This window comes from Aquarana catesbeiana, linkage group LG09 (genome assembly GCF_042186555.1).
Source record: "Aquarana catesbeiana isolate 2022-GZ linkage group LG09, ASM4218655v1, whole genome shotgun sequence".
Taxonomy (NCBI): domain Eukaryota; kingdom Metazoa; phylum Chordata; class Amphibia; order Anura; family Ranidae; genus Aquarana; species Aquarana catesbeiana.
Window position 1 is genome coordinate 137,297,773 of NC_133332.1, and position 13,539 is coordinate 137,311,311.

At 41.5% G+C, this 13,539-nt stretch overlaps 1 protein-coding gene across 1 annotated transcript in view; it reads left to right on the forward strand.

Annotated features, from left to right (window-relative positions):
- LOC141108985 (zinc finger BED domain-containing protein 4-like) overlaps nt 1-13,117 on the forward strand; it is a 111,336-nt gene extending 98,219 nt beyond the window's left edge. The window contains exon 3 of the mRNA XM_073600943.1: nt 12,933-13,117. Within this exon, the coding sequence (XP_073457044.1) occupies nt 12,933-13,117 (185 nt within the window). The remainder of the gene's footprint in view (nt 1-12,932) is intronic.
- Nucleotides 13,118-13,539: the final 422 nt, after the last annotated feature.

Genomic DNA, 13,539 nt, shown 5'->3' on the forward strand with positions numbered 1-13,539 from the left:
CCCTAAGGGGATGTTGGACTCTCTCCCTATGAGATTTTGTTTGGGAGTGTGTTACTCACTTGCTTATATTTTGTCTCAGCAGCTGAAGTCCTCCATTCGGATCTCATGGAGAATGCTGATGATCTTTTAAGGTTTTTTACAAACTCATTTATGTGTTTTCTCCCTAATTCCAGATCCTAAAAGTTTGGAAGGATCTAAAACTAAAGCCAGGTGACTTTTGGATTGTTAAGAGACATTTATATATAAGGAAATGTTTGGAGACTCAATACAGCATCTATTTCATGTACAGTTTTTGCAAAACTTGAAGGAAAAGTCACCTGGATCCACACCAGACACTGCAAAAATGACTTAATTAAAGAAATCTCTGTGTTTGATTTGTTTCCCTCTTGTGATCACAGTCTAGGGTACTTTTTTATTCAATTACTTTAATTGTAAGGGATATATATATATATATTTGAAAAGTAGTTCAGCCAAGTTGAAGTCATATTTGTCTTTTGTGCGTCTTCCATTTCATGTAGAATTGTCTGTGTTTACATGTGCTGATAAGTCAGCATGTCCACAATTCAGCTAGAAGGCCATTCTGGCCACAGGAGTGTACAGCCAGTACTCTGTAAATATGTCTTATCAATCATTTGTTTTTCACAATGAAAAGTAATTTTGGTAATGAAAAAGTTGCTTAGCTATTATTTTCTCCACAATGGAGTTTTTGCTTCTTTGGCCAGGACTACCTCCACCTAAGCGTGTGGAGGTTCCAGGTTAAAGGTGATAGCAGGTATGGTTAGTGATCAAAATATTGATCAAAAGAGGGGAGACTGTAATGGAAATTTGTAAGTTCTGTATATAATTGTATTGTATTTTGTATGTATTGCACTCTGCCCTCACTGTGCACACGGCACTAATAATGTTTTCAGTAAATGTTTACATTCTTTCGAGTCCTGGTTAGAATTAGCCTGCCTATGTAACGCCCCTTGTTACCATAAACCTACAATTGTAATATTAATGTGATACCTACGTAATCGTGTGCATAAAAACCTTCAATTGCGTCATAATAAAGCAGAACAGTAATTTGGAAAGATGCTGAGCGTATCTTTTGTGTCTGTTCCCTACTGCAGTAGTTATTATTAATTTGGAACCACTAATCAATATGAGGATAGGAGTTGCCTATCATCAATTCAACCGAGTCAGGTGAAATATGTAGAACAGAAGCTGCTGCACTGCTGCACAAATTGCATTTCATGTGATGAAATTGTATTACCTTTTAACTTGTTATGAAATAATAATTTGGACTATATTTAACTTTATGTGAAATACCTGTGGTTTTTGGCACCTTAAAAGTCCCATTTTCTGCTTCTACAATTGTTCTATTATGGGATGTGGTTCCACTTTGACCCTCCATTGCCCAGCTGTCTAAAAATGTCTATTTGTATATTTGTTGCTAGTTGTTTGATACTATTCATATGAACAAAAAGGTGAATATATCATCGGTTAGTGGCTGCTCCGTTCCTAATTTACAAAACCCCATGCATCTCCCATGGGACGTTGTTGCAGCAAATAGGACTCAAACAAGATAGTTTTTTATGTAGAAAAATTAAAAAATTTTACTATACAACAAGATTAAATGTCTCTAATCTATACTATTATTCCCACCTCACATATTCCCTGAGGAAGACTGCAAACAGTCAAAATATGTTGGGACATTTTGGTGGTTATTTAGCTATTAGTCTTTGTACATAAAATCTCCACTCCTTGTTAGGAAAGTATGAAGGAATAGTCAAATACCAGACCAGGAATTTGATTATGATAAACTTGTGTTATGATAAAACATGAATTTGACCCAGAATCCTGCCTGTTTCTATGCTGATTCAGCCTGCAAGCATCAGCTAGAATTCTCCCATATAACAAGGGCAGAAATACAATCATTGTATGACATGAAAGATGTAAAGCTGTATGTGGTGTTACTGAATAGTATTTTCATTAACAACATAATAAAATATATACTTTATGAATGTAGGAATTGGCCAGGTTCAGAACAGTGTGTAAGCACATAAATAGACAGAAAATAGAAAGAGGCAAGGGAGGTTTTATCTTGAAATAAACATTAGAGTGTGTTATCTGGGATACAATAGCCACAACTAGTGTACAGTAGTTGGGTAGTATGTAAGCAGATTGATTAGGTCAAAAGAAATAGAATACAAGACAGAGAGAGAGAAAAGGCAGTATTTATATTATGAAATACAGATTACAGTGTATTATCTGAAAAAAAAGTAGCCACAAATGATGTATAGCCTGGATAGTATGGAAACAGCTTGTTTAGTCTACAATTTAGAAGGGAGGAACAAGGCAGATTTTATGTTGAAATATACATTACAGTGTAATATCTGATAAAATAGCCACAAATATTATTAAGTGACTGGACAATATGTAAGCAGCTTGATTAGGTAACAATATCACAGGAAGAGATAAAGAATTAAAATGTATTATCTAAGAACACCAGAACAGTAAATAAGTAGCTTGGTTAGAACTCAATTAGGGATGGGTGAATCTGCTCAGGTTTGTTTCACCAAGGTGTCTGCAAATTGTATTTGAATTTTGACGTTCCCAAACTTAGCTATGACTCTCACAGGAATCTATGGGGTAGGGGGCAAATCTTTTTTTTAATAGTCAAACTACTATCAGAAAAATTATGGGTAGCTAAGCGCTGCCAGAGAAACATGCACTAATGGTGAAGAAAAGAAAAGGTAGATGGGATAATCCACCACTACGATGATTCTCTCCTGCAGACACACCCATGGCAAATGACAGTTCCTCCCTGGCTGCTGTATACAGTATCTGGTGACATCAATGAAAAAAAATTCTGTCAATGGTGACAACTGAGATCCCTTGGCTGCTGTGTTTACGAAAATATTGCATGTGAAACGTTCATTTAGGTGAGGTATTTTTACGTTTGAGTATATTGTACTGATGCACAGCTTCACATGCAGATTTAAGACCTACTCCAAGCATGTAATTAAAAGTATTTTTGTAATTTTAATGTTGCCCTTAAGGCTGCATTAAAAGACTCTCTGCAGTGATGTATCCAGACCATGAAGCAGAACAGCTGCTAAAATGATGAGTTCTGTGCCTTACCCAAGGGTTTCCACTGCTCAGACCTGGTCAACACACACTGCCAAGGGCAGGAGATACCCAGGTCACAGCCAATCATTACACACAGTGGGTTTCAACAGGTATCTCTCCCATGCCTCTCTTTACTGTGTCACCCATAGTACAGCCCAGATAGCACCTGGCCTCTCCGCTGCACACGCAACCTGGTAGCAGCAACACCTGGTGGTGGCAGACTTTGGCAACCTACAGGGTGCAGAACAAATGCAGGCAACTCTCTCTCTCCTATACCCACTCCACAGCTCATCAAGGAATCTGCTTCTTCAATCTTTGAATCTTCCCACCCACCACTCAGAGACACAATCCTGGATGGTGGACCTGGAGCTTAAAGCCAATCTGCATGCTCTGCCAACTAGGCAAGACCTGGATGCATTCCCTACATGGCTAAACCTGGAATTGGTGGTTCAGAGGATTGAGAGAGCCCTGCAAAAATAGATAGCAGATGTCAAACAAGAGTTCTTGAACCTGGATTCCAGGGAGGTCATCCTGGAAGAATCAAAAGACACTATAAACTCTTGTTTAACTGTCTTACAGGAATCTTGTGTCTGACAACACTTTACCCTCATTCTCCTCCACAAGGAAGATGCGGAAAACCACAGTGAGAGTTAGAAAAAGTGGATCAAGTGCCTCCAGGAAGCCACTGCTTGAATGGACCTCAAAATCACAGCTGAGGCAATTTGCAACACCATCTTGGAAAAACCCCCTGAGGCTGAACTCAAGTTAGACAGAGTGCACTGGGTCCCTTTGCTGAGAAGAGGTACCTCCGCTTCACTTTTGTATGTGCTATGCTTGCGTTCTTTTTTTGATGGACTGCCTGACACCCCGCCTAAGTGCCTCTGCCAAAAGGTGCCTCCTGCAACTCCAAACCCTTCAAGCGGACCAATAGCTAATTTATAGCCCTTTATCATAAAAACCAAATCAAAGAAATCACTTTATTGAACAGAAATACGGGTTTTTATACACTTCAAAAACATGGGCAGTCTCCACATGAACAATAAAAACTAATATTACACATTGAGGTAAACATCCCGGTAACGAGGTAAAGTTGACACCAGACTAATAACATCAGGTGGATTAGCAAACAGACAAAAACAATAGGATACTTAATTAACAATTGAAGAAATACACTTACCAGGAAACACAGAACACCTTAATAAATAAATACACATATCAGCAAGAGACCTCTGCATCGGGTTGTTTTGAGCTCATCATCTTCTGCTTAGACTCTCTGAGTCTAGGAGGGAGTTGAAGAATTCAATGCTGGTTTGAGCACAGAGGCCCAAAATCTGTATCTGCATCCTCCAGAATCTGTGTGTTTTGGGGAGACATGGACTTTAATCCGAAGTAAAATGCCTCCAAATGTCCCCCAGGCACACACCTCCAAAAGAATAGAGCCCCCTCAAATTCCAGGGCCCATAGTCAGTAGACAAGAAGCTAGGCTGCAGTCCCCTCCAAAAGTCCCTGTCTCGTTGGGTCTGTCACAATGTTTTTACCATCAGAGCCTGGCAGAAGGGCCCCTTGAATGTTGACAGTGTGCACATCTAGATTTTACCAGACCTTTCTTTTTACACCTTATGTAGTACCCTTTATTGGAAGTGATCCAGGTGACTGCGGCAACCTAGAGATGGGGATACCCTTTCCACCGCCTAATCGTTAGGCCAAACAGGCATTTCCTCTTGCAAACCCCATCTCAGCTACCAGACTTGTTGCCTGGACTTTTTTCCAGTCATAATTCCTGACTGGCTGGAATGGTCTGAAGATGTTGAAGTTCCATATACTAACATACCTCTTTCACCTTGAACTCACCTGGCCAGACCACAAAGTGTCTCCACCTCACACCAGCCTCACAGACCAGCAGACCCTGAACTTTGAAACCTTTGAGTGCTGTGATTATGTGCTACTTTCAGAGCTACCTTGATGACAGCCAGGTGTCATTATGTCATTATAGCTGCGACCATTTTTTTATGCCCTTATATTTAGTTGCATTTGTTGTTTGTTTGTTTCTCTTAACACCCCCCTCCATTGCTTTGGGCCTTAGCTGTTTAGAGACCAGTGACCCGTCACATATTGTGCAATCTTCCTCCCAATGGGGACCAACCTGGGACCTTATTGTCAAAGATGGTCACCCACAGGTCCTTATGACCTCTAGAGGTATAACATATGCCTTTGATGGGCTCTGCCTCCTCTGTGGCAATTCCTAGGAGATTACTAAACCCTCCACATCCATCTCTCCTGATCCCACCCTTATTTTTGCCTTTTTGGAGGGGTGGGGGTCGGGTGTCAAAAGCTACAAAATATGGCTGAACCTTTTGACAGACAACAAATGGTGGCTTTTTAAACTTTCTATATGACTATGTGTAGATGTTGCCAGCCAGTTTGACTCCTTAACATTTCTCATCCTTAGCTGAAGGGATGCTGTACATTCTACCAATATGTACAAAAAAGTGGCAACCACCCCAACCTATAACTAGCCTTTGCGGTAAGGTGCACATGGAAGGGCAATGCGCATCACAAACAAACAAATATTTCCCATCTAATCTGAAAAAAAATGATCCTGCCTAACAATTTATATTAAAAACAGAGGGTTTTGTTTAACACATTTACAAATATGTACTTAAACTGCAGTGCTTACGTCAAGGCTTTTCTGTGTATTGCGGTCCTAACTCTCAAATTGTCGGAGTCCCCCAAGCTGGAGCACATATAGCAGTGGATAGATTAAGGACAGGTTTACCAGGAGGGAGCCCACCCCTCCTTAAATGCACAGGGAAGCATGGGACACCAAGCAAGAGCACAATGGCAGATGACGACATTGAGTGTGTCACAAGTAAGCCTGCAGATTCCTGCTTGTGTACTCTTACTTCTTTGCTGCAGTGTTTCTCTACCCTGTTTCCTTTCACATGTGTGGTTTGGCTGTGATCACCTTATTTCCTTCCCTTACATCACTTCCTGGCCCACCTCCTAGTTTGCATGTCTATATAAGACATGCTCAGAGTAACCCATTGTTTATACTGTGTCTGACTACCCATGTACCGACCCCGGCTTCATTTACCATCTGTGCTTGTTCGCTGCCCACCCTGATCTTGAAAGAAACAGTGCAACCAAGACAGAATGTAATCTATAGGCAGTTCATAATCAGTTAGTCAGTCCATAGAGGAGGATGGTGAGGTATAATAGGTGGCTGCTGTCCTTCAGAGAAAGCTAACTTTGTATTCAGACACTGTGAGGAGAGAAAAAACAGGAATCGTCACCTAAGTGCAGTATTAAGATCAATATTTAATGGCAAGGTACTTAAAATAACTCACAAGAAAGAAGTAAAAAACAAGCTCATCTGTTCCCAGTAGTCCAGGGGGCTCCCTGTGTCCATAATCGGCTCAATGCATGGCTGTGTTTGTGTGTGTATAATCCTCGGCACCTCCTGTGGCCACCAGGAAGGCATCCGGAACCAGCGTGGAACGCACGGAAATGACATCACGGACAGCGGAGATTCATCCAGAGGAACAGTGTAATGAAAGGAGGTGGTACAAGGGTACTATTTATATGAACTATGTCTCTGCTGTGGGATGGGACAACAGATCTCAGCGCATGCACTCGTTCTGATTGGCCACACGGGACCAGCACACAATGATATTATTACAGAAGAACAACCAATACATATAAGAGAACTATGGCATCAAGTACAACTTAATGTTTGATATATCGAACATATGTATATATATATATATATATATATATATATATATATATATATATATATATATATATATATATATATATATATATGTACACCCCTCACATTTTTGTAAATATTTTAATATATCTTTTCATGTGACTACACTGAAGAAATGAAACTTTGCTACAATGTAAAGTAGTGAGTGTACAGCTTGTATAACAGTATCAGTTTGCTGTCCCCTCAAAATAACTCAACACACAGCCATTAATGTCTAAACCACTGGCAACAAAAATGAGTACACCCCTAAGTGAAAATATCCAAATTGGGCACAAAATGTCAATATTTTGTGTGGCCACCATTATTTTCCAGCACTGCCTTAACCCTCTTGGGCATGGAGTTCACCAGAGCTTCACAGGTTACCACTGGAGTCCTCTTCCACACCTCCATGATGATATCACAGAGCTGGTGGATGTTAGAGAAGTTGAGTTCCTCCACCTTCTCTTTGAGGATGCCCCACAGATGCTCAATAGGGTTTAGGTCTGGAGACATGCTTGGCCATTTCATCACCTTTACCCTCAGCTTCTTTAGCAAGGCAGTGGTCATCTTGGAGGTGTGTTTGGGGTTGTTATCTTTGGAATGGTTGGAATACTGCCCTGTGGCCCAGTCTCCGAAAGGAGGGGATCATGCTCTGCTTCAGTATGTCACAGAACATGTTGGCACTCATGGTTCCCTCAATGAACTGTAGCTCCTCAGTGCTGGCAGCACTCATGCAGCCCCAGACCATGACACTCCCACCACCACGCTTGACTGTAGGCAAGGCACACTTGTCTTTGTACTCCTCACCTTGTTGCTGCAACACATGCTTGACACCATCTGCACCAAATAAGTTTATCTTGGTCTCATCAGACCACAGGACATGGTTCCAGTAATCCATGTCCTTAGTCTGCTTGTCTTCAGCAAACTGTTTGCGTCTTTCTTGTGCATCATCTTTAGAAGAGGCTTCCTTCTGAAACGACAGCCATGCAGACCAATTTGTTGCAGTTTGCGGCGTATGGTCTGAGCACTGACAGGCTGACAGCACTCATATGTCTATTTCCCAAAGACAACCTCTGGATATGATACTGAGCACGTGCACTCAACTTCTTTGGTCAACCATGGCGAGGCCTATTTTGAGTGGAACCTGTCCTGTTAAACCACTATATGGTCTTGGCCACTGCAGTGCAGCTCAGTTTCAGTGTCTTGGCAATCTTCTTATAGCCTAGGCCATCTTTATGTAGAGCAACAATTCTTTTTTTCAGATCCTCAGAAAGTTCTTTGCCATGAGGTACCATGTGGAACTTCCAGTGACCAGTATGAGAGAGTGAGATCGAAAACACCAAATTTAACACGACTGCTCCCCATTCACACCTGAGACCTTGTAACACTAACAAGTCACATAACACCGGGGAGGGAAAGTGGCTAATTGGGCCCAATTTCGACATTCTCACTTAGGGGTATTCTCACTTTTGTTGCCAGCAATTTAGACATTACTGGCTGTGTGTTGAGTTATTTTGAGGGGACAGCAAAATTGCACTGTAATACAAGCTGTACACTCACTACTTTACATTGTAGCAAAGTGTAATTTTTTCAGTGTTGTCACATGATAAAGATATAATAAAATATTTCCAAAAATGTGAGGAGTGTACTCACTTTTGTGAGATACTATATATATATATATACACACACACACACACACACACACACACACACACACACACACACACACACACACACATAAAGAAATTACACACACATATATACATACAAAAATATAAAATCAAATTTAAAAATGATAATAAAGATTAAACATGAAAAATGTATTAAAAGATCTCAATAACTAGATACATGTAAAAAAACCATAAAAATTATTAATCCAGTATGTATGAGAAATCAAATTATTTAAAGACCTAGGAGGAGATATAACTAGGAGGAGATATATATATATATATATATATATATATATATATATATATATATATATATATATATATATATATATATATATATATATATATATATATATATATATATATATATATATATATATATATATTATATATATAATATATATATATATATATATATATATATATATATATATATATATATTATATTATTATTATTATTATTATTATACAGGATTTATATAGCGCCAACAGTTTACGCAGCGCTTTACAATATAAAAGGGAGCCAATACAGTTATAATACAATAAAATACAAGAGGATTAAGAGGGCCCTGCTCAGAAGAGCTTACAATCTAATAGGGTGGGGCAGGTGGTACAAAAGGTTGTAACTGTGGGGAATGAGCTGTTGGAAGTGGTAGGAGATTAGTTGGAGACATGATAGGCTTTCCTGAAGAGATGAGTTTTCAGGGATTGCCTGAAGGTAGCAAGAGTAGTGGATAGCCGGATAGATGGAGGCAGCAAGTTCCAGAGGATGGGAGAGGCTCTGGAGAAATCCTGGAGACGAGCATGGGAGGAGGGAGAGATGAGAGAGCTTGAAAGCAGGAGGTCTTGAGAAGAGCGGGGAGGTCGATTTGGGTGATATTTGGAGACAAGATTAGTGATGTAGCTCGGGGCAGAGTTGTGAATGGCTTTGTATGTTGTGGTTAGTATTTTGAATTTAATTCACTGGGTGATTGGGAGCCAGTGTAGGAATTGGAGTAGAGGGTTGGCAGACACTGAGCAGTTGGTAAGATGGATAAGTCTGGCAGCAGCATTCATGATAGACTGAAGAGGGGATGGCCTATGGAGAGGTAGGCCAATGAGAAGGGAGTTGCAATAGTCAGCAGCATTCATGATAGACTGAAGAGGGGATGGCCTATGGAGAGGTAGGCCAATGAGAAGGGAGTTGCAATAGTCAGCAGCATTCATGATAGACTGAAGAGGGGATGGCCTATGGAGAGGTAGGCCAATGAGAAGGGAGTTGCAATAGTCAGGGCGAGAGATAACAAGGGAGTGAATGAATATATATATATATATATATATATATATATATATATACCTGAACTGGCCTTCAATATAAGTACTAATATAATATTGGTCTCAGTAAGAAATTATTTATACCTATGTGGGTTATGCGACCTAAATGTTAATAATTAGTAGACAGGCACATGCGTTCATGAAGGCAACACTAGTGCCTGTATACATGGTGCTAGAAAACTTGCATGTATGTACTTGTACATTGTCCATGGATGGACTAGTGGTGTGTACGTGTGTACACCCAATGACACACTGGGTGCCCCTTGGACTACTGGGAACAGATGAGCTTGTTTTTTACTTCTCTCTTGTGAGTGATTTTAAGTACCTTGCCATTAAATATCAATCTTAATACTGCACAAGAGCTCACTACCACAGACTCCTGACAGTTTGCTCAGGCCATGAGCTCCTCGGAAACACCACATCCTCTTCTGGATCAACCTCAGTGTTTGGCGCAGAGAGTTGACATCCAGCAGGCCTATCAAGAACAGATTATGCAGTGTCTGCAGGAACTTTACTCCCGTTTAGATCAGCTGCAGGTTGTGCTCACTTCCTCACCCTTCGTTCCTGCTCCTGGTTCAGCCCCTGCTGCTCCAGCTCCTGCAGTCCCTTCAGCGGAGGGCAGTCCTTCAAAACTTCAGCTGCCTCCACCGCTGCACTTCTCTGGTGATCCTAAAGCTTATCAGAGTTTCATCAATCAGTACTCGATCCACTTCCAGCTAGCAGGCCATTATTTTCCTACTGATCGTTCCAAGGTGGCGTACATGATTTCACTCCTTTTGGAGGAGGCTCTGGCTTGGGCCTCGCCACTATGGGAATGTCAAGATTCTACTGTTTCCAGTCTCCTTGCCTTCCTACAAGCTTTCTGAAACACCTTTGATGTGCCTGGCAGGGTCTCATCTGCTTCTGGAGCTCTTCTTTGACATTGTCAAGAAAACATGACTGTTGGTCAATATGCAGTTCCGTTTTGCACCTTGGCTTTAGAACTGGCATGGAATAATGAGGCTATTACTGCAACCTTTTGGCAGGGTCTAGCAGATCGTATTAAGGATGAACTAGCCAGTAGAACTATACCCACCACCCTGGATGGCCTAATCGCTCTTAGCATCTAAATTGATGTCTGCTTCCAGGAGTGAGATCGCCCCCAGTGGGTCACTTCGCTCCTGCTGTCCAGAGCACTCCAGAACAACCCATCTCTCCAACTGTGTCAGCTTCTGAAGAACCTATGCAATTAAGCCAGACATGCCTCCCTCCACAAGAACGGTCACGTTGACTGAGACTCAGCCTATGTCTTTACTGCAGAGCTAATGGTCATATAATAAAGTCATGTCTGTCCAGGAAACGCTCGGGTCTAGGCCACTTAAAGGGAGGTCATCTAGACCAGAACCTGAACTCTGCCACTTACCCTCGAATTATCATACTTGTCTCCATTCATTGGGTCCTGAACTTGTATCAAGTTTCTGCATATTTGTGCTCTGGGGCAGCCGTGAATTTCATTAAGCAGTCCTTGGCCACTCAATTAGGCATTCCTTTCATTCCCTTGGCAATGCTGCTATGAGTATCTGCAGTGGATGACTCTACCTTGTCCTTCGGACTACTACGGTTTTGAACCACCTCCATAACTATGCATGCCAGTGTCCTTCATTGTGAGGAAGTCTCCTTCCTGATCCTTCCTAAGTCATCTAGTCGCATCATTCTTGGGCTTCCATGGTTGCAGAAATACTCGCCCTATCTGGATTGGAACTCTGGCCAAGTGTTATCTTGGGGGTCAAATACAAAAAAAGAAAAAAATGCACTGGTAGGTAACACTAACCCTAAACTAATAAAATAAGCAGCAATTCTGTATGCAACACAAACACCAACAAAAATGAGTAAAAATAATAATCGTGCTAATTAGTGAAAAATCATATATGCATGATATAAATGTAAGATGAATAAATTGAAATTAACATGAAATGCCAAGGTGCATCAATCATAAACAATATTGAGTAATAATATGTGCAAAAAGTTCATAAACAGGTGATCTATCAAGATGCTCTATTGGTGAACAAATCCATCTTCCATCACCACAACCATTGTGAATCCACCACCAGCTGAAGAAACCACTTACCAGCTCATGTAGACCCCTTGTTATAGGGGGTCAAGTACTGCCTGTGGCTTAACACCCAGTTTGGGCCTTCTTCCTCATCTCAAGACTGTTCCATGCTTCCGGTGTCCTTCGGTAAGGGAACGATGGAGTTTGGCACCCAAAAAAGACCAAAAAGGCGCCACATAGTACAAAAAATCCTTTGGGTTTATTAAATAAAAACGTAGCACTCATACATTACAAGTAGAGTAGAGCCTATTGTTTGGTGTGTTGGCCATACACAACCCAAACACCCGTTAAAAATTACGTCGTCCTGGGGCACCTTGGGGGTCTCAGTGCCATCAGACTTGTCTCCCTTAGGTACGCCCACCTCTCCGTGTACCTGTGGCTGAGGTCGTTACCTCTCCCTTGCTCCCTCAGCATTATCAGGCCTTCCAAGATGTTTTTTGTAAAAAAAGCTGCTGACAGTTTGCCTCCTCATCGTCCCTATGATTGTGCAATTGACCTCCAACCTGGGAGTACGCCACCCCGAGGTCGAGTCTACCCTCTCTCCATTCCTGAGACTCAAGCCTTGTCCGATTATGTCCAGGAAAATCCACAAAAAGAATTTATCTGTAAATCCTATTCTTCTGCTGGGGCTGGCTTCTTCTTCATGGAGAAAAAGGATGGTACACTCCGGCCCTGCATTGATTATAGAGGTCTCAATGTCATCACCATTAATAATCGGTACCCGCTACCCTTGGTTTCTGAACTTTTTGACAGATTACAAGATGCTCAATTTTTTCTAAGTTAGACCTCCATGGAGCATACAATGTAATTAGGATTTGAGAGGTAGATGAATGGAAAACCACTTTTAACAACACTATGAATGTCTTGTAACGCCCTTTGGCTTGTGTAACACCCCAGCTGTCTTCCAGAACCTTGTTAATGACATTTTTTTCTGATCTCCTATATGTTTGTGTCATTGTGTATCTGGATGACATACTCATCTTTTCTCCAGATTTGAACACTCATCATAAGCATGTTTGTATGGTTCTTCTACATCTTCGGGACCACCACCTGTATGCAAAGTTGGAGAAGTGCCTCTTCGAGCAAACTCAAGTTCCTTTCCTAGGCTACATAGTCACGGCTAAAGGGCTGCTCTTGGATCTTGCCAAACTTCAGGCCATCTCCAACCGGCCTTAGCCTTCTGGTTTAAAAGCTATGCAGTGGGGGGCATGGCCGGCAGCTGGAAGATATGGTCACACTCCACAGGATCTACAAAGTGACTTCCAGCGACCGGGGACAATATAATCCTCACCCCAGCACCTCGTACTACTCCCGGGAAGCAGTGGAGACATGCGGGGAAAGAGAAAAAGTCAGTGAAGGGCCTCATGAACCTTTTCAGAACAGTGGGCGCCAGAGCATTTGAAGATGGCGCTGGCACTGTGGCTTCAGCTCACAGACAAGCAGGGCAGCTGCTTCCACAAGGAATACATATCAGATCAGTCACTCGGCCACAAAGGTTTAGAAGAGAAATCACCCTCCTCTGCTTTTAGCAGCCCAGTGAAGCAGAAAAGAAAAATAACTGCAAAGGGCGAGATAGTAAGTGACTCTTTAAAGAAATC